Source organism: Crocodylus porosus, unplaced genomic scaffold (genome assembly GCF_001723895.1).
Source record: "Crocodylus porosus isolate Cpor-Errol unplaced genomic scaffold, CroPor_comp1, whole genome shotgun sequence".
NCBI classification, from domain to species: Eukaryota; Metazoa; Chordata; order Crocodylia; family Crocodylidae; genus Crocodylus; species Crocodylus porosus.
The window spans coordinates 55,058,812-55,083,434 of record NW_017728948.1 but is presented as its reverse complement, the minus strand read 5'-3'; the positions used below and the strand labels follow the sequence as shown (position 1 = coordinate 55,083,434).

At 44.1% G+C, this 24,623-nt stretch overlaps 2 protein-coding genes across 4 annotated transcripts in view; one reads left to right on the top strand and one right to left on the bottom strand.

Annotated features, from left to right (window-relative positions):
* Positions 1 to 2,051, top strand: part of AASDH (aminoadipate-semialdehyde dehydrogenase) — a 72,423-nt gene extending 70,372 nt beyond the window's left edge. Inside the window, exon 17 of the mRNA XM_019552835.1 lies at positions 349 to 2,051. Within this exon, the coding sequence (XP_019408380.1) occupies positions 349 to 446 (98 nt within the window). The 3' untranslated portion in view covers positions 447 to 2,051. The remainder of the gene's footprint in view (positions 1 to 348) is intronic.
* The window catches only part of KIAA1211 (KIAA1211 ortholog), a 74,044-nt gene that overhangs the window by 33,721 nt on the left and 15,700 nt on the right, over positions 1 to 24,623 (bottom strand). For all 3 annotated transcript variants that reach the window (XM_019552831.1, XM_019552828.1, XM_019552829.1), the window contains exon 2: positions 13,272 to 13,407. In XM_019552831.1, the coding sequence (XP_019408376.1) occupies positions 13,272 to 13,391 (120 nt within the window). In that variant the 5' untranslated portion in view covers positions 13,392 to 13,407. The remainder of the gene's footprint in view (positions 1 to 13,271; positions 13,408 to 24,623) is intronic.

Below are 24,623 nucleotides of genomic sequence, written 5' to 3'. Positions count from 1 at the left end.
TTTCCACAGCTGGTCTAAAAATTGTCTTTCCCAAGAACGGAAAGTAAAGTGTTTTTTAATTATACCAAGTATTAAGGTCAATAAAACAAGTAGTATTGTATGGCTGTCATGGTAGGGCCTCTTTAGAGTACAGAAAGAAATTTCAATTTAACTTGTCTGAAAGAATATAACCTTTGAAAGAGAACATACTTTTGGCCAGGGAGTTAAAATAAATTCTCTCGCAAGTGTAATGCATAGCAGCGAGGGATAGTTAGGATTTGATTTTCTTCCTGAAATATTTAAAGGAATCATACCCAACCAAAAGAGATGAGAGCATGTCATTATTTTCATACTGTATTCTCTTTCAAGAACTGAAAATTCTCCAGAGAGGATTTCTGCTCCGTATATGCAATTGTTGTAAAGACCTGCATCAGAAGAACACTTACAGAAGGAATTCAAGTGTATAACTTCCATGTTGGTGTATGTCTACTATGGGTCAGATCTTTGATGTAAAACCATATCCTTTAGAACAGCAGAACAATGTAATATAGATTAGAACAGAGACGATGCAAAGCAAAGATAATATCACAGCTCAGAAACAGAAAATACCACTTAGGTGAGGACTTAGCAGGGGATGACATTTTTCAGTAGTAATAAACAAACTTAAATGATTTGCAGACCATAACCAGTGGGAATTCTGAATGCATATATATCAGTTATCCAGATTACCTACCATAGTGCCAAACCACAAAGGCAAAAAACTGTGAATGAAATGATAGGGGGTAGAAAGACTGCTGTCAAGTTGAGGAACCAGGATTATTGTTCTTCCCATTCCTCACAGATTTGCACAGTTATTGCTGCCCATCTGAACCATGATAATGGGAGGTATAACTCGTGATCAGATGGGCATAATGGATGAAGTTAAGGAGAGCAGAAAATCACTCCTGCTCACATAATCTGGCTCCTACCCCCTCTGACTCCCATTGCTAGGGACCTTCTGAATTCACGGCAGAAGTGGGTTGCATGGCAGTTCCTTTAATTTTGCAGGTCCCCCGCACACTCCCCCTCCTAACTGCTGATTGGCTGAGGGACCCCGTTGCTCTGCTGCTTGTTGCTGACCCACTGAGAAGCAAAAACAGCTTCATATTTAAAACCAGTTTTCATCTCCCTGCCAATCAGGAGTGAACAGCAGTGGGGCGTACAGGGGAACCTGCAAGATTAAAGGAGCCACTGTGCAGCCCACTTTCATCATGAACATCCCTACCCATTGTCTTCAACAGACCAGGATTTCACCACCAGGCTTTCCAGGCTTATTTCTCTAGGCCTTCATACTATGTAGAGTTTGGAAAATTCTCATTGAAATAAAAAGGAGTCTTACACTTAGAACAAAGGTACAGTTTAGTCCTTTAAGGGACTCCTGAGCCCAGGAAGTAACAGGGGCTTCCTTTCAGAGGCTAGGTACCATTCAGAGTGAAAAAGAAATTCAGAAACTTCCCTTTAATGAGAAAATGTGCCTGATATCTTTTTGCTCAAATATTGTTTATAAAAAACTTCCCGCTTCATGAACTGCTTCATATAGACAAATTAGAATTGTGGAGGAGGGGATGAGGAGCCTTGTTCCGTATATATTATGGCATTTCACACGTAGAAGCTGTGCCATCCATGTTGGAGGATGCATGTGAATGGAACTATTGTACAGAATGGTATGTGCAATAAAAGAGAAGCTATTTTTCATTGCTTTAAAGAATTTTATTGTAATCTGGAATGTCTGAGAACTGTGCTGTAAAAATGCAGATTCAGACATATGAGCTTTTTATTTTATTTCACTGAGATTCCCAGGAGGTAGAGTATTTCTACTTTGTGGCCCATATACAGCTTTCAAAATTACCCCCAAGTATTAAGGATTTGTTGATTCAGACAAACATCAATTAATCTGAAGGATAAAAAAGTGTGCAAGTGCTCACATTTCTGCATGGAACTGGCCTCCTTGGAGTATGGGATGCACTTTCCTGCACTTATACCTCCCAGTTTTAAACATGCCAATTTAATTAAATAAATTCTATTAATAGCTTTCCATTGCCAAATTTTATTTCAATGTGTTTTAATCTCAAGAAGCTGAGACTGAACTACATGACAAAATCCCAACAGCTCATTATTACTTTACCATCTAACAGTGAGATGCAGGCAAAGATGTCCCCTAGAGTAGTTTCTGATAACAGTGTAAGTATGATGTAGCTGTAATGGTCCAGAAATTATGCAAGAGGCAAGACTTTCTTAGGGTGATATATTTTATTGCACAAGCTATATAGTTTGGATAGTATTAGACAAGCTTTCAAATTCAAGGCACTTTTCTCTATTGCACTAAGGGAAGTCTGAAATTCTACATAAATAAAGGTTCTTTTAATTACCTGCCATTTACAGATATCATAATTATGATTTCTGAGGTCTGTTCTTATCACACTATAGCAGGATATTTTCAATTAACATCAAGAGATCCATGCTGAAAGGATGGCATTAAATGACTTCCTGGCCATGGACATAGATGAAATCTCTATGTTTGTATTGCTGGACTTCTCTGCAGCTATTGACCACTGCTAACCTACCTAAATACACCAAATAAAAAGAGTACATGGCTCGTTACTTCAGTAGCGCCAATATTTCCTCTCTACCAGAACCTGAAGAGGTGATGGGATGCCCTACTCTCTGACAGCCTGTACATGCGGAGTCCCACAGGAATCCATCCTGTTCCCTCTTCCCTACATGAGATCACTGGTAAAATGAGATGTCATGGGTTTAGCTGCTAGAAGTTTGCTAGTGACACTCTTGCTTTCACCTGATGTAATCACTGCTACTGCTAAGATATCAAAATGCTTGCAAAAATCAGCTCTTGAATGAAAAGTAGCTGGCTCAAGCCAACTTCTGGCTCTAGAACCATAGGACGTGTGTAGATGAAATAGGGGCCCTAAATTGAAGCAGTGGGTTTTTAAAAATACCACTTCAATTTAGGGCCAATTAAACATCCATGTCATGCACACAACCTGCTGATTTACCTGCCTCTCCGGTGGCAGAGAGTGGAGGGCAACTACCAGTGGACGGAGTAGTCTTTGGGCTGCAGGGGGGGCTGGCTTTCCTCCGCGGCAGCGGCAGGCCCTCCCAGATGGCACCCACTCACAGGCACCTGGCTCGGGTGGTTCTGGGGGGCACCACAGCCATGGAGAGAAGCACCAGCCCCTCTGCAAGTCAGGCAGGCAGGCTCGTGGGGCAGGGGGAATCAGGCTCACTGCTTTTCTTGTGTGGAGCCTGCCCTCCTGGGCTGCTACCAGCCTGTCTGCAGGACTTCCTGCAGAACCACAGAGCTGCACAGAGCCCGGTGCTTCGCTCCGCAGCTGTAGGGGAAGCAAACTAAAACTTGGAGGAGCAGTTTTAGTTTGCTGCACCCCAAGTCATTTAAGGCGCATTATACTGCCGAATCTCCTACTGTGGCTGGAATTAACGTACAATACACTGCCAAGGCATGTAAACACCGATACCATTAAAACGGTGCAACAGCATTTAGCCCTCTTTAAAATGTCATGCACACACGCCCATCATTTCGTCTCCACGTGGCCTTAAGTTCAGTTGGTATAAAATGTAGTTGCCCTCCTCCTCCATCATCCAGGGTAACACATTCCTGGGCTATGCTTCTACTAGCATTTAGTTCCACGTGTCAGCTTAAGGCTTTGCTCCTAATCTTCAAAGTAATTAATAGACCATCTAGGCAATTAACAGACCAAATTTCAGCTACCATACAGACTGAATTTTGATCTACAAACTATTATAACAGCTGGTTCCTCTGGGACAATGCAGGTCTCAAACTACAAGATGATGCATGAGAGTTAGAGGCTAAATGTTCTTGCTCAGGGCTATGGAGAAGAGAATCCAGAATCTTACTGGAAACAGGGTGAAACCTCCCTTTGTGGAAAGGCTCTTCCAACAAAAATACTTGTCACTCAAAACACTTCTACCTGTGGCCCTGTAACAAATAAGGCAGGCAAGTGATCATCAACAGCAAAACCTAAGCAAAACAAACCACCCCACAAAGGAAGAATTGCCAGAGACTGTAAAATCCACTAGGGATTTTGCTATTGATTTCACAGGAAAGGTGCTCAGAGTACTGTGGTGATGGGAAGCAATACAAAATGCTGGAGCAGGCAGACACATACAAGCAAGGTCCAAAGACCTCAAGAGGCAAAAGTACCCTGTAATTAGCAATATTCTCATTGTTTCATAGAAATTAAGACCAGAATGGAACATAAGGTCATCTAAGATATCTTCCTTCTTATCACAAGACATCAGGTTTCATCATTAGCATTATGACTGAGCAATGGGCAACCAAGCAACTAACCTGGGGCACCCACCTAGAAGAGGAGCATGAATGGCAGCTGCCACTGTTGCAGCCAGCTCAGCCCCTGCTACCATTGCTGTGGGACAGACCTTGGCTGTTACACCTCTGAATTTCACCTAATTACCTCAAGATCATGGCACAGCTTCCATTTGAACCAGTCTTTCTGTACACTAGTCAAGCATTCCCTTCACTAACATGAAGAGCTGATTGCTACCAACACAACTAATTTCAAGAAGAATGTGATTACTTACAGTACCATTTATTTGAGGGTAGCAAACGGATCTGACTGCATTATTATTGCACAGTCCCACACATTAAGGAAAGGTTTAACAACAACCTCCTAGAAATTCCAGTAGCCTTAAAGGCTAGGAACAGACGTTACACACAAACTGGTTTAAGTGATCAGAAACTGATTTAAATCTGTAACAAAACAGAAGTTCAATGCACATAAACCCATTTCAAAATGGCTAAAACCAGTTTGAGATAAATCTAGTTGAATGTCATATCAGACAACTGATTGCACTCAAACCAGTTTATGCAACATCTGTCGTAGACCCCTTGCTGGTTTAAATTAAATCAGACTCCTCCAGCATCCTAGAATACTCTCTGGGCTGGGCTCTCTGCTCCAGCCAAGCTAGCCCCACCCCTCTGCTCCCCAACCAGAGCAGAGACAGGCAGGGATGGGGGTCTGGCCAGATGCTGGCTTCAGAGGGGAGCAAGGAAAAAGTTTATTTCCCCCCTCCACCCCTATTCCACAGGCACGGACCTGCACTCCTCCATGCTGGCTGCAGCAAACTACACATGCCAGCACCGGGGCTCAGAGGGGGCCAGAGCCCTCCAAGGCCCACCCCCATCCCCCACCCCCAATGCAGTCTGTCGTAGCTCTGCCTGCCCTGCAGTGCAGCCCCCCCTGCTGGGGAGGTGCTCACATTCCCCAACACCATAACAGGGGTTGCTGCCCCCATCAAGAACCCTGCCCCCTCGCTGCTCCAGCAACTGGGAGGGGGTGCAGTCAGACACCAGCTGGCAGGGCCCCTTAGGCAGGGGGGCAGGGAAGGGAGTTATTCTTTCCTCCTACCGGCTTCCAGTGGAGGGGGCTTATTCTGCTGCTTGCCCCAAGCAGTCAGCAAGCAGTGCGCCAGCAGCAGCCAGTGTGAGTGGATCCCAGCTGCAATCCCTTGGGGACAGAGGGGGTGGAATAACCCCCCTCTTTGTCCCCTCTGCCTCAGGGGCCATTCCGGCTGGCATTTGGCTGCGCCCAGTCCCACCACTGCAGCAGCAAGGGGGGAGCTCCCAGCAGACCCAGCTCAGGTCCCTGCCAGTGGGACAAGGAGGGGGGAATTAAACCCCTCTCCCTCCAGTTCAGCCCAGGATACTGCCCAGGCTGGCCCCCCAGCCCCCCAGCACAGCTTCCCTGTATCCAAAGGCAGCTTTAGGACCCCCCAGCTCCTGGCCTGATGCAGGCATGTGCCTGCATTTTCTCAGTCTAGAGGGAATGTCTTTACAGTTGTAAATCAGTTCAACCTAGGCAGGTTAGAATAACCTGCAAAGATTGAATCAATTTAGGCTCTGGCTTTTTGAATGTCTGTCCCTTGCCAAACTGATCGCAGTTACAATCAAGTGCTCTCCTCTGGTTTTATTGGTGGGCCAATAGGCTTACTAACCAGGAATCAATGTTCTGTTTCAAAATCCCATTGTCAACTGGATTCAGTAAGAAAGAAATGAACATTCTTAACTGCAGTTTCTATTAAGACGAGATGCCAATTCCTAAGGTTTTACAGGGCCTGAGAGTGAAGCCAATGAATTATAATGGATATTTTTACAGAACTTAGAAACCATGTTTTGCAGATGCAACAGCAAAGTAATGCTGCTATTGCAGTCATTAGGCCAGCTGTGACACTATGGACATTATGAGATTGCCATCCCAAAACCTGATTCTTGGTGGCAACACATATGCTTCATGAGACTGGCAATATGAAGAATTCCATATGTGGCTGTGTTTTGCCTTTGCTTTCTGTGTCAAATTATAAAAGGTACACATGGATGCAAGGATGTCAGTGAGGAACCACTGACCTATTGACAAACAAGCGTGCAATACTGCCCCTAAGGCCAGTAATGTCTGCCTCCTTCTATCTTCTTTCATCCAACTAGCTCTACTGGCCAGTGTACTGGGAAGTCAGGGCCATGGCCTTTGGGGTAAGCTGGCTTCACAGGAAACTGGAGTAGGAAACAGCATAGGAACTACGATCCTGTGTTGTTTTGGTGTGGGGGAAGGAGCGGTGTAAAGATAGAAAGGTTCATTGAACAGATAGAACCATGCATTTCAGTAGTACTAGGACACAGCCTAATCCTTCAGGGTTGCAGGTTAATCTTGTTGCTTGCCTATCTTTGAGTTGTGCATTACTCACTCCTCTCCCCACCATGCTGTGCATACTTTGTCCTGCTCACTTTTCCACCCAGCTGTGCAAATTTTGGGTTAGTCACTTCTCTTGTCAGGAAGCCAAATACCAAACTCTTTGACTCTTACTAGAATTATACCAGTAGTTGACTTCTGTATCTGTTTAAAGCTTATTTATGCTAGAGTCCACCTAAGAGATGTCAGTGCACAGTACACCCTTTATCAGAAATATGGCCTTGTTTCATGGTCATGTTGTTTTACTTAAGTGCTTCCATGCTGCTAGCTATAAATAACATATATTAATTAGCCAAATAAAATTAAACTAATACACTGGAAAAATGCCAAGCAATAACTAAAAGGCTTGGGCCTCCAATTGACTTAAGCACCAACAAGCTTAAATGCTTCTGCTTATCCAACTCTGCCATGCTGATATCTCACAAGAGGCAGCTGTTTGTGCCACTTAGGAAACTTCTTTTTGAAACATGGAAATGGCACATCAAACAACAGTTACAAGTTTGGTAATGGTGGTGGAAAGGGAAGCTGTTAGTACTTTTTTGAACCTCAAGGGATAGGGACAGAGATTACACATAAACCAGTTTAAATGATCAGAAACTGGTTTAAACTTGGAACAGAACAGAACCTCAGTGCACATAAACCAGTTTCAAAATGTCTGAAACTGGCTTAAGCCAAAGCTAGTTGAATGCAGTATCAGACTTAATTGATTTGGGTCAAACCAGTTTATGAAACTTCTGTCCTAGACTCAGTCCTGGTTTGAGTTAAATCACAGTCCCCCAGCATCCCAACATGCTTTACAACCCTGGGCTAGGCCCTGCCCATCTGCTCCCTAGCTGGAGCGGTGAGGGCTGGCTGACAAAGGCCTGGTAGGGAGCAAGCCCAGCTGGGGATGCAGCCCAGTCTGCCGGGGTGGGGGGAACTGCCCCCTCCCCCCCCCAGCAAACCCCGGCTGGGTTCTGGGGCCAGGGAAGGGGGTTAAACACCCCTTCCCCCACTTAAACTTACTACTGGCTGCAACTGCGGACTACAAATCCCAGAGGCACCTGGAAGTAGGAAGAAGAAGTGATGAGCAACTCTGCAGAGTCCTGCTGCTGTAATTCTGGACTGTAAATCCCAGAGACCTCAGGGGCAGTAGGAAAAGGAAATGAACACATAGCCAGGGAGCCGTGCTCTACTGCCTCCCAGCTTCTGGCCTGAGCCACTGCAAGCATGTGGCTGCATTTCCTAAATCAAAAGGTAAATGTCACTTCAGTTCTATTTCAATTTAATCTGTACAGTTTAGATTAACATGCAAAGACAGCCATGCCAGTGGCTCTGCTATGACAGTTTGAGCACTCATGGTGCTTAGGTCAGGTCCCAGAGGACTGCAAAAGGGCCAGAGTGGTCCCTATTTTCAAGAAGGGGAGGCAGAAGGATCTGGGTAATCATAGGCCTGTTAGTCTTACCTCTATCCTTGGGAAAACCTTTGAAAAAATTATCAAGGATCACATTTGTGGGAGCCCAGCCAGAAAAATAATGCTGAAGGGCAACTAGCATGAGTTCATAGCAGGTAGTCCTGCCTGACTTACCTTGTTTATTTTTATAACCAGGTCACAAAATGCTTAAATGCAGGAGGCGAAGTAGATGTCACCTACTTGAATTTTAAGAAGGCCTTTGATACAGTGCCTCATCCTATTCCCATAAACAAACTGAGTGGCTGTGACCTAGATGATTAAATGGTCAGGTGAGTGGCAAATTAGCTTAAGAATCGTACTCAGAGAGTGGTGATGGATGGATTGGTATCGACCTGGAAAGATGAAGGCAGTGGGGTCCCCTGAGGCTCAGTCCTTGGGCCTGTGCTATTCAATGTCTTCATCAGTGATTTGGATGAGGGTGTGGAGAGTGCCCTGTCCAAATTTGCAGATGACATGAAATTATGGAGTAAAGTAAAAACACTAGTACGAAGGGAGCGAATCCAGGTGGACCTGGACAGGTTGGAAAAGTGGGCAGAAAAGAACAAGATGCAGTTCAACAAATACAAGTGCAAAGTGCTGTATCTATTGGAGAAGGAATCACCAACACACCTATACGCGAGGGGAAGACCTTCTCAGCAGCACAGTGGCAGAAAGGGATCTTGGAGTCATAGTTGACTCCGAGATGAATATGAGCTGTCAATGTGATAAAGTAATCAGTAAAGCTAACCACACTCTATCATGCATTAGCAGGTGGATCATGAACAGGTCCAGGGCGGTGAACTTTCCGCCTGTGCAGCATTAGTCAGGTCACAGTACTGCATCCAGTTCTGGGCGTCGCACTTCAAGAGGGATGTAGATAACCTTAAGAGGGTCCAGAGGAGGACCATTCTTATGGTTAGAGGCCTACAGGTAAGACCCTATAAGGAGAGCCTGAGGGACCTAGATCTCTTCAGCCTTCACAAGAGAAGGCTGAGAGGGGATCTTGTGGCTGTTTACAAATTCATTGGGGAGGTGGGGAGGAGCAGCAAGAAATTGGAGATGCTTTGTTTACCAGGGCACCCCTTGGAATAACCAGGAACAATGGGCACAAACTGACAGACAGCAGATTTAGGTTGGACAGCAGAAAGAACTTTTTTATGGTAAGGGATACCAGAATCTGAAATGGACTTCCAAGGGTGGGGGTGCTGTCCCCTACTTTGGGGGTCTTTAAGAGGAGACTGGACAAGCACCTGGCTGGGGTCATCCGACCCCAGCACTCTTTCTTGCCCAGGGCAGGGGTTCAGACTCAATGATCTATTGAGGTCCCTTCCGAACCTAACAACTATGAAACTATGACTTAATTGATTCAGCCTTAGGCTTTCAGACTGTCTGTACCTAGCCAAGAAGTCCAGTTTAATCACTAGGCAGTGACACAGATCTGCTCTTGTTTGATCCAAGCCAGTTCAGTACAATATGGGTGCATCCACACATGCAGGCACATGCGCTTGCAGTAGCTCAAATATAACCGGCACAAATGTGAGCCAGGGCTTTTTGCCTCAGCGCACATACCCAGCCATGCACTTTGGTGTGCATGAGCCTTGCTACAACCGGTGAATGCAGGGATGCTGGGATGGGGTGCCAGGCAGCCGATGCTGATCCCTGCTGCCCCGTGCCACATGGGGGGGGCGGGCTGTGCCATGAGGCCCTGAGGATGGGGGAGCTGGGGAAAGGAGGGAAAAGCTGGGGAAGCAATTGGAGAGCTGGGGAAGTGATTGGGGAGCTGGGGGAAGGAGGGGAAAGCTGGGGAAGCGATTGAGGAGCTGGGAGAAGGAAGGAGATGCTGGGGAGAGATTGGGGAGCTGGGGGAGAGAGGGGGAAGCTGGGGGAGCAATGGGGGGCCTGGAGAAGCGAGTAGGGGGCTGGGGCTGGCTGGGGCCCCACCCATGGTCCCTTCTCCCTCCCCCAGCCCTCCCCACCCCCTACTTATTTGGCACAAAGCCTGGGTCCAGGTCCCTGCAGCCTGCATCGCTGCTTGCCCCACACAGGCAGGAAGCATGCTGCAGTACTGGGGCAAGGGCCAGCCACAGAGAAGCTCTGGCTGGCTACCAGAACATCCCTGGAGGACTGAGCCTCTGGTTGCCTCAGGGCACAGTCCAGGACCATGCCCTGCCCTTCTTTTTCTCCCCCAGGGTGTATTTTGTTACCTGGATCTCTAAGTATGAAATTTTGAGCTTGCACTGCAGATTTGCAGCACAGATGTTTTTTTGGTCCCAGCATGCATCTTGCAGCGTCTGAAAAGAGTCTGAGATGCTGCAGGAGGTACGTTTGCACTCATCTGGATGCACCCTATGAGGTTATGTGACTGAAATTTTTACACCAGATTGTTATTTATAGTGTTTCATAGTTGTAGTAATAAAATTATCATTGCAGTAATAAAAATAAAATCAGATTTCTGCATGTTAGCTTGCACTTGAGGTATATTACAACAGCTTTTTTCAAAGCCCTCTTCATGTTTGCATAGGAAATGCCACTGAAAAGTTTCCAGTTTAACTAGAGGTGGGCCCAGAGTGGACCCCAGCTTTCTTCCACCCAAAACTTTGCTCCCATTCTAGGCACATACCATGTATCAATATCCCTACAAAAACACTACTATCCCTATGGCTCAGAGTCTGAGTTGGATCCAAAAAGTGACAGAAGTCATTTAAAAAATGGGTGGAGATAGCAGAGTCTGTAGCAGAGTTCAGCTAAAGAACTATTCACTTGACGGAAAGTCTCACGAGAACTGCCTAGTGATGTTTTTCCGTCAATCCAAATATTTATTTTCTTACATTTGTTTGCAATGCTCATTTAATTACTTATGCAATTTGGGGTCATGATTGACCACAAGATGAATATGAGCCACCAATGTGATGTTGCAGCTGGTAAAGAGAGCAAAACTCTGGCTTTTATCCATAGATGCTTCTCTAGCAAATCCCAGGATGTCATCCTCCTGCTGTACTTGGCCTTGGTGAAGCCGCAGGTGGAGTACTGCATCCAATTCTGGGCTCCACAATTTAAAAAGGATGTGGAGAAGCTTGAGAGAGTCCAGAGGAGAGCCACACGCATGATCAGAGGTCAGGAAAACAGACCTTATGACAAGAGGCTGAGAGCCATGAGTCTCTACACCCTGGAAAAGTGTCGGCTCAGGGGTGGTCTGGTGGCCACCTATAAGATTATCAGGGGTACTCACCAGAATCTGGGGGAACTTTTGTTCACCAGAGCCCCCCAAGGGATGATGAGGTCAAGCAGTCATAAACTTCTCTAAGACCATTTCAGGCTGGACATAAGGAAGAACTTCTTTACCGCCTGAGCCCCCAAGGCTTGGAACAGACTGCCGATAGAGGTGGTGCAAGCACCTACTCTGGACTCCTTCAAGAGACATTTGGATGTTTATCTTGCTGGAATCCTTTGACCCCAGCTGACCTCCTGCCCCTGTGGCAGGGGGCTGGACTTGATCTTCCGAGGTCCCTTCCAGCCCTAGTGTCTATGAAATCTGTGAGGAGGTGGGGGGAATGCACGGCAGGATGCCGAGTGGGGAGACAGGGACAGCGTGCAGGCAGGCAGGGATGGAGCACTGCCGCCTCCCAGGAGCAGGGCCAGGGTGGGGTGAGGGCAGCGGTGGTGCTCCATCCCTGTCTGTCCACATGTACCCCTTAGGACCAGTCCAAGTACCCCCAGGGGTATGCGTACCCCTGGGTGACAATCCCTGATCTAGACCATCTATAACAGCTGTGTATATGCAGTTTGTTATCCATTATAATCCATGTTATACCAATGTAACTTCTTAGGTGCCTTTTTTCATTTTAATTTGTCCCTAGATTCCAGAATAATTGTCCACACAGGGAGTTCTGCTGCTGTAGTAAATAATTGTAGTGGTAAATTTCCTCTGGTAGACAAATGATTATTGATTCTTTCATTATTTAATCAGAAATGCATGGTCATGGGAAAAGGAAGGTGGAGGGAGAGGGATATTGATCAGTAACAGAACATAGGGGGTTTCACCTCTAAATCACTAGTAGTAATCTGGCCCCCACTCAACCGGTTCAGGGGTCTCTATGCAGAAGTCTTCTTACTCTTATGTTCCTTTTGCATTGTGAGGTACAACTTTAAAATGACACTGACAAGGCTTTATTTTCATAATGCAATAATCTTTTTAGCCGTTGCACAGTCTGTTGTGTTCTCAGAATTCAAATGCTTTTTTCCCTTAGAAAATTCTTTTCTTTTTTATTGATTAGTTTTCTGTTTTGAGGGCTGCTCCAATGGAGTCTTGCAGTACTCCATTTGATTTTATAATACATGCACAAGTTTGTATGATGACTTGTTTATTTCATAGATTTCATAGACATCAGGGCTTGAAGAGAGTCAATATTTCTACCTTCTGTAGAAGGTCTAATGCATTTTATTTTAAAAGGGGAGAAGTATATAAACAAACTAAGAAGCAAAGTTCACAAGTTATAGGACTAAAAGCAAGAGGCAGTGTTTTTTTATGATATAATTTATTGGGCCAACTGTATAGGCTTCTTTTGCAAACCTGAAGCTTGTCCAATCTCTCTCCCAACTATATAGTTATACAGTTGGCCTAATAAAAGATGTCACAAATAAACCCTTGCCTCTTGTACATTTCCTGGAACACTGTGGTACAAGAGCAATCAAACTCTACCAAGAACAAGGGCCAATAAAAAAACGAACTAAAATAATTACATCAAAATAAAAACAAATCTCATGCTGTGTCCCATTCTTTCCCTTCTTTTGGTCTATGTTGTCTGTTTAGGCTCCAACACTGTAATGCCAATGCATGTTCTCCACAAAGACCAGTTATGTCAGCGGCTGTCCACATGGTTGGAGGGATCTCCCTGCATGAATTTGCCCCCAGAACTGGAGCCACAGACTACAAGTTTAAATCCTCAACTAGAATCTATCTTTAAGTTTTTTTGGAAAATGACTGACTTTAACAGGCCTTATCCATAAAAACAACACTGTTGAACATTTACACCTGTATAGTTACACGCTTCTGGGATCTTACCTGAAGGGTTTTGACTTTGCCCAAGATGTTGTCCTGTGACATAGCTTGGATTGCCTGCTCACTCTCTGCTCGCCCATCAGGTATGAAAATACTCTCATGGGAAAAAGCTCGAGTACCCATAGTATAGTTGGAGGACCTGCAATAAAATTCAGAAACAGTATTTAATTTATAAGGCTGCTCAAATGATTCCTATAATTCGTTATTACAGTAATTCCCCTTCCATCTATGATTCCCTATAGGGGTCCCCTATGGATCCCTATTCTGGTCTACATAGGCATTTGTAACAGTCTTATAACTGGGTTTAGGTAGTTCCAATAGTTCCAGTAACTCACTTCAGCGGCATGGCTAACATCTGTCACAAGTGATTCATTCACACTCTCTCTTTCTGGGAGAGGGGAGAATGGTGTCAGAAGCACAGTGATCTGGCAGTATATTTTTTAACTATATACATTCTCCCTATTTTATATATGAAATGCTCCTTAATGTTTGTTTGTTGAACCACTGTCTCACAAATAATTTGATCAAGCCCAAGAGATATAACCAGGCAGGGTTCACTGACATTAAAAGGAACTATTTATCTCAGAAGTGATCAATAATATTTTGTAAAAAAGCAAAAATGTCCTTTAATTGAAGAAAAAACTTTTCAAAACAGAACAATCAAATTCTTCCTTCCCTATTTTGAAATAAGATAGTCCACAAGTTAGTTTAGGGGAAAAGTATCTCCTGTTTCCAAAGAGACTTAGTAGAATTGGAGACATGCCACATGCCAACAGAGAAAACTCAAATGCAATGGAACTCACCTGATCTCTGGTTTTATTATACACTGTACACATGGTCCGTAGCCATCAAAAAGTTCTCAGGCCTCTCAAGAAAGCCTAAGCACAGTTTTAATTTATAATTTCAGGTAAATGCAAAACCAGACAAACCAGGATGGTTTCAAATAACTTCTAGGTTTGATTTGCTTGAATCAGAAAGTTGAAGCAAAGTTAACGGTGAAAATTCCCAGAGTAAAACCAAAACTGACATTCATAAAAAACCACTAGGCAGAATCATTATTTTCATTGGTCAGTTATAAAATAATAATCAGGGAGCGCATCTATATGTTCCCCTATGGCAATGTTGTTACTGTGTGTAAGAAACCAGTCCATTGTTGTGCCGCTGCGCCCGCACACTGCCCCATACGTAGTATCCTTATGTGTTGGCATATCGCTGCCTACAGCCCTACTGGCCAACGGGCACGTGCAGCCAGCGTGGAATCATCACACATCGAGCGCGCCAGTAAGTCCCGCACTTTTTAACTGCTGCACTTTTCAAATCAGGCCATGAATAGAATGCCTGAAGCTGATTGGGTGAAAGCGCACCTCAGGGTTGCGATGGGTATAAAAAGTGGTGGTTAACGCCGCTTGGGGAGGACTTAGCGAAATCCACCAAGTGTGCAACTTCCACACACCACGGGGACCGGCCACCCCCGTGCCTTCCGCCATGAAAAACTCCCGGCGTACCCCTTCCCCGGTTAGCGTATCGGATCCTACGAGCAGTTCTGCTTCTCGGTAACTAGTGAACGGAAAACGAAGCAAAATCTTTGTAAGAAGTCTGCAGCCTGCACCTCCGACGCAGAGTGTAAATGAAAATAAACTTGTTTGAAACCACACGAGTGAGTTCCCTGCCTGCCTTTGTTAGTCCAGATACCTGATGAGCGTGCACCCCTCTGCAACCCAATTGGGGAGCAACACTGTGATGTGCTTTAGTACTTCCTTTTGGATTTCTGAAGCACGGCGCAGTTAGTTTAGGTCGCTATTTCACTGGAGTGGTGCACTAAAACAGGAGATCGCACCACTGCTAGTGTACCACTAAGGTGAAGTAGCTGCCAGTCACGTGTAGATTCACATGATCACTAGATCGCTGTAGTGCATCGCACAGCAATGTAACGTGTTGCTATGGTGACAGAGGGTGACATGTAGCTGCGCCCACTGAAATCCTAATTTCTGTCATATCAGGGAAGGCAAGTACGAGGTGGATTGTTACATGCAATTATAGTCTGATGATTTCATCAGGGGACAAGGAATCCAAAGGTCCTTAATTATAACTCTGATTTGCTTGTAGTCTTGGAAAATAAAATCACTGCATCTCTTTATCTCATTTTCTCCTATCTGTAAACTGGGCATAATTCTTTTTTCATAGAAAACTTCAGAAATAATGTTAGAATATGAACGCTACTTAGCATACATGGTAAATGATGATAACACATGTGAACTGTGACTAAAAACATTATGTGAATCCCTTATTTCCTGCTGATTGTTCTGTAGCTATGATATACCCAAAGGTAAATTTAAAATTTTGGATTCAGACATCAGTTTGAATTATGTACAATGGGAAAGGATGAGTCTCACATTCAGACAGAAAGAGGACATCAGTGCACCTTAGGTGTATACTTCAGAACTGCATTGCTACAGTCCATTGTCTAAATAGCCAGAAGCCTCTTACTCATCATGCTGTCATTCCACACGGTATTCTTAAATCACCACCCACGTGTAACTGTGATGACAAAAACTCAGCAAACAGCTAACTCACCAAGCACCAGTGCTGGTATGCAGCATTTTCTACATAATTCCATACTATTTTGTAGGGATGTGCAAAGTGGGCCTCTATTTGATTTGGATTTGGCTGGAATCAAGGACAGTGATTAGATTAGTTGATTTGAATCACTGTCCCTGATTTGATTTGGCTGAATCTGAAGATTTGATGCCAATTTGGAGGATCAGTGATTCGGACAGAGACACAGCTTTAAAAGTTTTTTCTACATACCTTGAGGTAGCAGGCATGGCTTATGATCGCTGCGATGCTGGGGTACATGGAGCATCCCACAGGAGTGTGGGGGGCCCTCCACATGCTCGGCAGTGAACCCAGAAGTGGACCGGAAATACTTCTAATCCACTTCTGGGTCTGCTGGGACCTCCCCTCCTCATGCCCCTGGTTCAGCAATTGGCCACCGGGGGACCCCAGGTGCCTCCCCCAGACCCAGGAGGCACCAGTCACCTTGCTGGGGGGGTGCAGGGGAGCTCCCCAGTGGACCCGGAAGTTGAGTGGAAGTGGTTCTAGTCCACTTCCAGGTCTACTGCCAAGTGCGCTGGGGAGCCCCCTGTGCTTCTGTGGGACACTCCATGCACGCCAGCATCGCAGCACTCATGAGCCCCTGCTACCTAGAGGTGTGTAGAAAAAACATTTAAAGCTGTCTCTATGTCTGAATCACTGAATCTTTCCAAATCCCTCTGAATCAATTCGAAAGGTTCAGATTCGATTCGGAAAGATTAAAGGGTCCTCTGATTTAGTTTGGATTTGGAGATTCAGCCAACGAATCAGGCCAAATCTTTGCCAAATTGAATCAGGGATCAAAGCTTTGCACAGCCCTACTATTTAGATTAGCAACATGCAGTAAAAGATGCTTATACACCACTGCTGGATACCAGAAAAGGGGAGATTTACAAAAAGATAACACAGAAGAGAAGAGCATGTTCCTAGTAGGTCAGGGATTTTTTTCAGATTTAAATTCTTTATTGAAAAAATGTTCATCAAAATGTTGACATAGTATGGTATAATTACAAGTAAACACATTGGTACACCTCCCTCTGTTTCTTGCTTCTGGCAGGTGTTGTTGGTTGGCTTTCTTTGAATTGACAATGGTCAGAAACACGCTCCACATAAAAGTTCTGTCACCATCTGATGGTATCTGATACCATGGAGTAGACCTAGCTTGTATATCATATTGCACTGCATGGTGCCATGCAGGCATATCCTTAGCCATTTGAAGACAACAGCTTGCAAGAACTTATGTGGATGTCTAACTTGGCTTGTAAAATCTTCATTCAGGTGTGAATATACGAGAAGGGAAGAGCCCAGTCTGAGACTCAGAGCCCAGGTTGAATTTCAAAGGTTGGCACTTAAGGTTACTTTTTCTTTTTCTTTATTTTTTGACTAACAAGTCCAGATAATGGGAACACAGATCACTGTACACTTCCCAATCTCTCTTTTGAGCCACGCCACGTGGCCTGTTTTTATTTTGTGGCTCAAACGTGTTAGAAGGTTACTAAATGGTAAATAAAACCAGGATTAACAAACAACCTCTGCTCTAAATGAAATCTCTATCTGGTTTCAAATACACTTAAAAATTATGTATACATTATTGCAATCCAGTTCTAGTTCTAAACAGTTTTAAGGTGCATTCCCAAACACTCGAGCTGGACAGAGGGGATCTATTTTTTGCTCACTTTCAGCCTTTTTTTTCAAAACCCTTCTGAATTCAAGTTTGACAGATCATTTTATCAAGACCCTTTTTTGGTTTCATTTTCCAGTCTTTGCCAAGGAAAAAAAAGAAGACTTGACACAGGAAGTGTCACTGCTTTGTTCAGTGCCACTACCATTCTTACGGTTTTTGAAGATTTAGCAGCCTCTGTACAGAAAAATCTTCATAAGGTGTCTCTACAGACTGTTTCACAAAACTTTCCTCAGTTAGAAAACACGTTACCACCAAGAATGATACCTTTTCAAAGATAGTTTTCAAGTTCATTTTCACTCACTCTTCCCAGAAACCTCACTGCCATATAATTCCTCTCCAGATCTTTCAAGTTTCAAGGCTCTTACTTTCTCTTTGTTATAGAGGATAATATTGAGTTTCTAAATGTCTATATTATGAATAATGTTTCATGACATTCTGCCCGCATGTAGTGCAAGTCTGTGTTTTAATGCTGATAGCCGGAGAGCTACAATATACCCCTCGATGACCGATAAATTATCTTCCTTTTGACAGGAAGATAATTTATTGACATTGAGAAGTCGAACTGACTCTTCCCTATTTGTTTATATCAGAATTGCTATATACTGGGTCAAACCATAGGTCTGTCTAGCCCAGCATCCAAACAGAGTTTCATTCGGTGGCACACATGACTCCTTAGTTGCCTTTGAACAGCAATGAGTGTTGACTTTGGTCAACCAGGGTTCCCTGCTTAGTGTCCTTTGGCACCCTGTAACCTTTACTCCCATTTCAGTTTTGTCATTTTTGTCCCAATAAATTATCTGTGATTCACTTACTGACCACCCTTTAGCCACTGGGGAGGGTAGCCCCCTTGTAGGCCCACTGTCATAGCCCAAGAAATAGGCCTGCTTCACTTGGTGGCTTAGTATGGATGCCGAGGGAGAGGGGAAACAGAGCATTTCCAGAATTTTTCACCCCCTGCTTCTTTCATGTTTCAGCTATCAGCATTCAGAGGTTTAAGAAGTTCACCAGTACTATGTAAAACACTGCTGTGGTATTGTCCATCATCACCTGATTGCTCATGCCCATGAAGTATGGGAGAAATGAAACATACTTCAGTCGAATCGTTCCAAATCATCATATGCAATCTGGTCCCTGCCCAGGGCCACAGTCCTTTACCTTGGTGATGGTCTGGATGAACTCCCCATTGAAGACAGAAGCATCCTTTATTGGTGTCTTTGCATAAAGAGATGGAGAAAAGGGGATTCCCTTGCAGACTTGATCTAGATTTCCAGTTAGCAATAATAGGATTCCTTTTTAAATGTAAACCCGTTATATGTCAATGTGACATTTGCTTCTTGGACTTCAGAGTGTATGTGGGGAGGAGAGGGGGAAATTTCACCTACTCTGGCAACTAAAGAAGTTGAAGTGTAGCAAACTTGAGTCACAAATGTGTACAAGGCCTGTAACCTTAGATAAGTCCTGTTACACTTATGAAATCTGACATAGCATACAATCTGTTTTTGAGTAGCTATGCTTTCACTGGCATGGGATGAGTGCGAATGTGTGTGCATGCATGTGCACATGTGCATGTGCATATATATAGATATACAGTATATATATATATTTGACTAGGCTGAAAAAAGGCTTTGCCCTTTCTAATCTTGAATTCCAAGGAGTGAAGAGCTGAAAAATGTGATGTACACTGTCTGTGACCTTGCTAAGAAGAATTTCCCTGCATCAACCAGTTGTTGAAATTTGGATAAACTAATAGCTTTATTTCCTTAAACATGCTGCTCTGCTGGCCAGACATTTTGCAAAGATGCTGATGGCTGCTGACAAAACCAATATGGTGCGCTCTATTGCAAGTGAGACTACCCCATTAGGAACTTTCAGTGCTTCCTGTTTGCTGGATGACTCAATGTATGAAAATACAAGAACTGCAACCTAGGCTGGAACATCTAGGGAAAGAATTACTCATGCCAGAGTCCCCACTATGTTCTTGAACTAGCAGCCACAGATGTTGAAGTCTTTCAAGTCCATAATGGAACACCAACCTCCTGCTTTTTAGGGGACTCAAGACAAACTAACTGAAATTAAACTTTCTCTCTGAGTTAAAGAAAAACTTCTATTGCTTCAAGTATAAGGAAAGATTCCTCCCCCCAAGCAATAGCCTCTCATAAGAGGGGCCCCAAAAAGACGAGGAAGAGAAGTATGAAGTACCTTGAACTACATCAAACAATCTTTTTGTATGTTCTCTACAACCCAGAGGGTTAGTGGTAATTTTGTTCAAAACTTGCTGAAAGTAAATCGACTGCAAAAAGAGTGGAACTGGGTTATAGGGTCCCCAGTAGCAATTCCTGCCAACTCTCACTGTAATTTTCAAAATGTTTAGAGGATGGCATAAGCCTGGCTGAAATCATGGTAACAAGAAGCAAAGTCTTCTTATCATTTTTTGCTGCTTTCCATTTGGTTTGGATATAAGACAAAGAAGCAGAGAAGCTGCCTCCAGTAGGGCTGATGTCTGCTTCCTTTCAGGTTGTGGAATAGAAATGTCCAAGGATGAGAGCATATCATCAGAATCCTTTAATGAATGCAGTACCAAAAAAGTTTATTCCCTTCAAAAAGTTCCTTTTAATCAGGCTCTGGACTTCTCTAGAAACTGCAGAAGTAGTCTGTGCTCAGGATTCACATTACATAATTATTGTCAGTGCCATTTGGTGCAATGACCTTCAGAGAGGTCTGAGCAATAAACTCTGTCCCAGCCAGAGATCCTCTTTGGAGATAACAATATCTTCTCCTCTAGTTATGGCTACCTGGATGTTTTAAACAGTAGATTATCAGAGGCTTACCAAAATATAAACAAATGCTACACAAAGGATAACTAAATACAATAAAATGACACCCTGACCGATGCTGCTGGCTGAAAGATTTCAATCTCAATCTCAGAACTGTACCACAAAAAGCATCTATCCAAGCCCTAGAAAAACTAGTACCCCCAGTATTAACAACTCCAAACTGATGAGATATTTGAACAGGAACTCTACATTAAGGAACATGATTTATACAAAATGATTAATTTGAAACCTTACAGCTTATTTTAATAAAATATATAGTGGTAGGGTAGCAGAATAAAAAGGTTGTTAAAATTAAGTGAAACACATTTTGTATACTGCATTGGTGGTGTTCAGATCTGGATGAGGTTTAAACTAGGATTTTGATGTAACACTCCAAGCATGATCTAACATGAAGAAGTGGATACAGCAGTATAGAAGTCTCATGAGCTGGTCTCATAAGATTTCTGCCATTGTGGGTGGTAGAAAGCATGTGAAGGCAAATGTTTTTATGAGATTTATGCAATTGTTGGCTGCATTTCAGCTGCACTTGAAAACAAAAATCTAGGGAAACAATGCTGCTAGTTCAATTAGAGATCTGATGACTAAATAGAAAATAATTCACTTGACGCAAATCAGGGGCTTCAGCATCAGTACGTTCTCACTGTATTCCCTAGAAATAGCAAAAGCAAAGCACAAAAGTTTATGTAGCTAGACTTTCATTTCAGGAATCCCAAATTCAAATTCTATAACCTGTGTGTGACATTTAGTTTCACATTCACAGACATCAAAATCTGGGGAACCTAGAAAAATCTCTTTTCTGCAGAGAGAGCATGGTAGTAGCAGCCAGTGGGCTGTCTTTGAGAGACTTAATTCCATTACTGGAAATTTAGGTGTGTTGCAAAAGAGACCAGAAAAAAAGAACCAAGTTTATTCCTTTGCAGAGGGGCTAGCACAAGACATAACCAGCCATTAACTCTCCTTTATTCCCTCAAAACCAGCATGGCTACCATGAACTTGCTAGAAACAGAGTCAAGAGGGGCTATGCAAGTTTTCCTTTCTACAGAATTTCTGTCAATGCACAGCAGAACAAATTTTAACCCAGTGCACAAGGACTGCAGAAGGCACCTATATCACTTAAACCATGTTTTGAGCTTTGTCTCTGGGAAGGCATGGAGCTGTTGCCTCATTTTTTGTAAGCTCTAATGAGCTTAAAGTTTAACTCTTCAGTCCCCATGTTTATGGAAAATGTAAATATTCATGGCTTGTAACACTCAGAGTTGCCACAATAAAAAATTATTGGATGTGATTAGTTAAGTACATTTTCCTGTAGACCCAAAAGATTTTGTGTTGCCTGATTTCAAAATGTGATGAGCCCAAGCAGGTCTCAAACCTGTTTTCAGTTGAGGTGGCCACTACAGAAACACAGGCTAAGGTACCGGGTGTCACCAAACAGGCAGCTCACAGCAGAAGAGCTCAAGGGCATCAATTTACTTACAAAATATTCTGTTTTGGAGAAAAGTCAGAAGACAGAGACATTTGGTTCTGGAATGGCACAGAAAACACTAGGCTAGAAACTACATAGGCCTAGTGGATCTGATGAGCAAACATATGTTTATTATCGGCTTTGTTTACATTTTGCTTTAGACTATGCTATGTGCTTTCCTAGAATCATAAGAAAGTTAAAGTTGGAAGGGACGACAAGAGGTCATCTAGTCCAACCCCATGCTCAAAGCAGAACCATCCCCAACTAGATCATCCCAGCCAAGGCTTTGTCTAGCCGGGTTTTGAAAACTTCCAAGAATGCAGCTTCCACCACCTCTCTGGGTAACCTGTTCCAGTGTTTTACTACCCTCATGGGCTAGGGACAGTTTAAGTGATCAGAAGCCAGTTTAAGTGATCAGAAGCTAGTTTAAACTTGTAACAGAAGAGATGTTCAGTGCACATAAACCAGTTTAAAAATGGCTGAAATAGGTTTGAGATAAACCTGTTTGAATGCAGTATCAGACTTAACTGATTTAGCTCAACCTGGTTCATGCAATGTATGTCCCAGACCCCTTGCTGGTTTAAGATAAACCAGATACACCCCCAGCATGTTCTCTGGGCTGAGCAGGGCTCTGTGGTCCACAGCAAGGCTGGCCCCTCTCCTTTGTTCCCTGGCTGGAGTTTGGCAGAGACTTACAGGCACAGAGCATCTGCCTGACTTCCCCCTGCTAAGCAGTGATTATTCCCCCGCCCCTCTGCCTTACACAGACACCTCAACATTAACTAGCAGACCACATGCTGGCTAAGGTCTGTGCTGTGGGAGAGGGCAGAGGCAGACAGGCTTCTTGGACCTAATCAATGTGTAGCTTAATGCCCTTCCTTGGAAGAGCTGTTTAAGAAGAGCTCCATTAATTAATGGAGAGAGGCTTTGTTTTTGTACTGAGTAGACAAACACTGAGTTAATGGTGATAAACATTCCCTGTGTGGCAGCTCATGACAGGGGGAATAATGGGAGCAGTCTGCCCGGCCTGGCCATATTCCCTTCAGTTCTGCCCTGCAAAGGAAGGACTGCTCTAGCACCCCCCAGCCTCTAGCCTGAGCCACTGCAGGCATGTCCCTGCATTTCAGGGATGTCTATCTGGGTTACAAACTGATCTGGCCTAGCCAAGTTAAACTAACCTGAAAAGATTGAATCAATTTAGGCTCAGGGTTTTAAATGTCTGTCCCTAGCCCTAGTAAGAAAATTCTTCCTAATATCTAATCTAAACTTCCTTTTCTGAAACTTGAGACTGGTACTTCTTGTTCTGTCATCTGCCACCATGGAAAACAGTCTAGCTTCATCCTCTTTCAAACCCCCTTGAGGTAGTTGAAGGCTGTTATTAAATCCCCCCTCAGTCTCCTCTTCTCTGGACTAAATAAGCCCACTTCCCTCAGTCTTTCCTTATAAATCATGTCCCCTAGCCCCCTCACCATTTTTGTTTCACTCCTCTTGACTCTCTTCAATTTGTCCACATCCTTTCTGTAGTGGAGGGCCCAAAACTGACAACAGTACTCCAGGTGCAGCTTCACCAGTTCTAAACAGAGGGGAATAATCACTTCTCTTGATCTACTGGCAAAACACCTACCAAGCAGCCCGGTATGCCATTAGCCTTCTTGGCAATGAAGGCACACTGCTGGCTCATATTCAGCTTATTGTCCTTTGCAACCCCCAGGTCCTTTTCTGCAGAGCTGCTGCCCAGCCAGTCAGCCCCCAGCCTGTACTGTTGCATGGGATTGTTCTGTCCTAAGTGCAGGACTTTACACTTATCCTTGATTAACCCCATGAGATTCCTTTTGGCCCAATCCTCCAATTTGTCCAGATCTCTCTGAATCCTAGACCTACCCTCCTGCCTATCTGCTATTCCCCACAGTTTGGTGTCATCTGCAGACTTGCTGAGGATGCACTCGATGCCACCTTCCAGGTCACTGATGAAGACATTGAACAAACCAACCCCAGGACTACCCCCTGGGACACTCCACTTGATACTGGGTGCCAACTAGGTGTTGAGCCATTGATTATTACTTTCTGACCCTGATGCTCCAGCCAGTTTTCTATCCACCCTACAGTCCATTCATCCAGCCCATACTTCTTAGCTTGCCTACAAGGTCTGTAGTAACCTGACTATTCCTTCTTCCCTTTCTTAAATAGGGAACTATTTGCCCTTTTCCAGCCATCCAGGACCTCTCCTGATCACAATGAATTTTCAAAGATGATGGTCAATGGCTCTGCAATCACATCAGCCGACTCTCTCAGCACCCTTGGGTGCACCCCATCCAGCCCCATAAATTTGTACACGCCCAGCTTTTTTAAATAGTCCCTAATTGGTTCTTTCGCCACTGGGGGTTGCTCACATCTTCCCCAAGCTGTGCTGCCTGCTGCAGTAATCTGGGAGCTGACCTTGCCTGTGAAGGCTGAGGCGAAGAAGGAATTGAACACTTCAGCCTTTTTTCTGCATCCTTGGTCACAAGGTTGCCTCCCCCATTTAGTAACACTTTCCACACTCCATGCTTTCTCTTACTTTCCTCTCATTGCTGACATGCTTATAGAAACCCTGCTTGTTACCCTTTATGTCCCTTGCTAGCTGCAACTCCAGTTGCACTTTGGCCTCCTTAACTTCATCCCTGTATGCCTGAGCAAACTGCACCCTGTCATATATCAACAGGGGCATCACTAACAGGTCCAGAGAGGTTTTGCTCCCCCTCTATGCAGCACTGGTCAGGCCGCAGCTGGAGTACTGTGTCCAG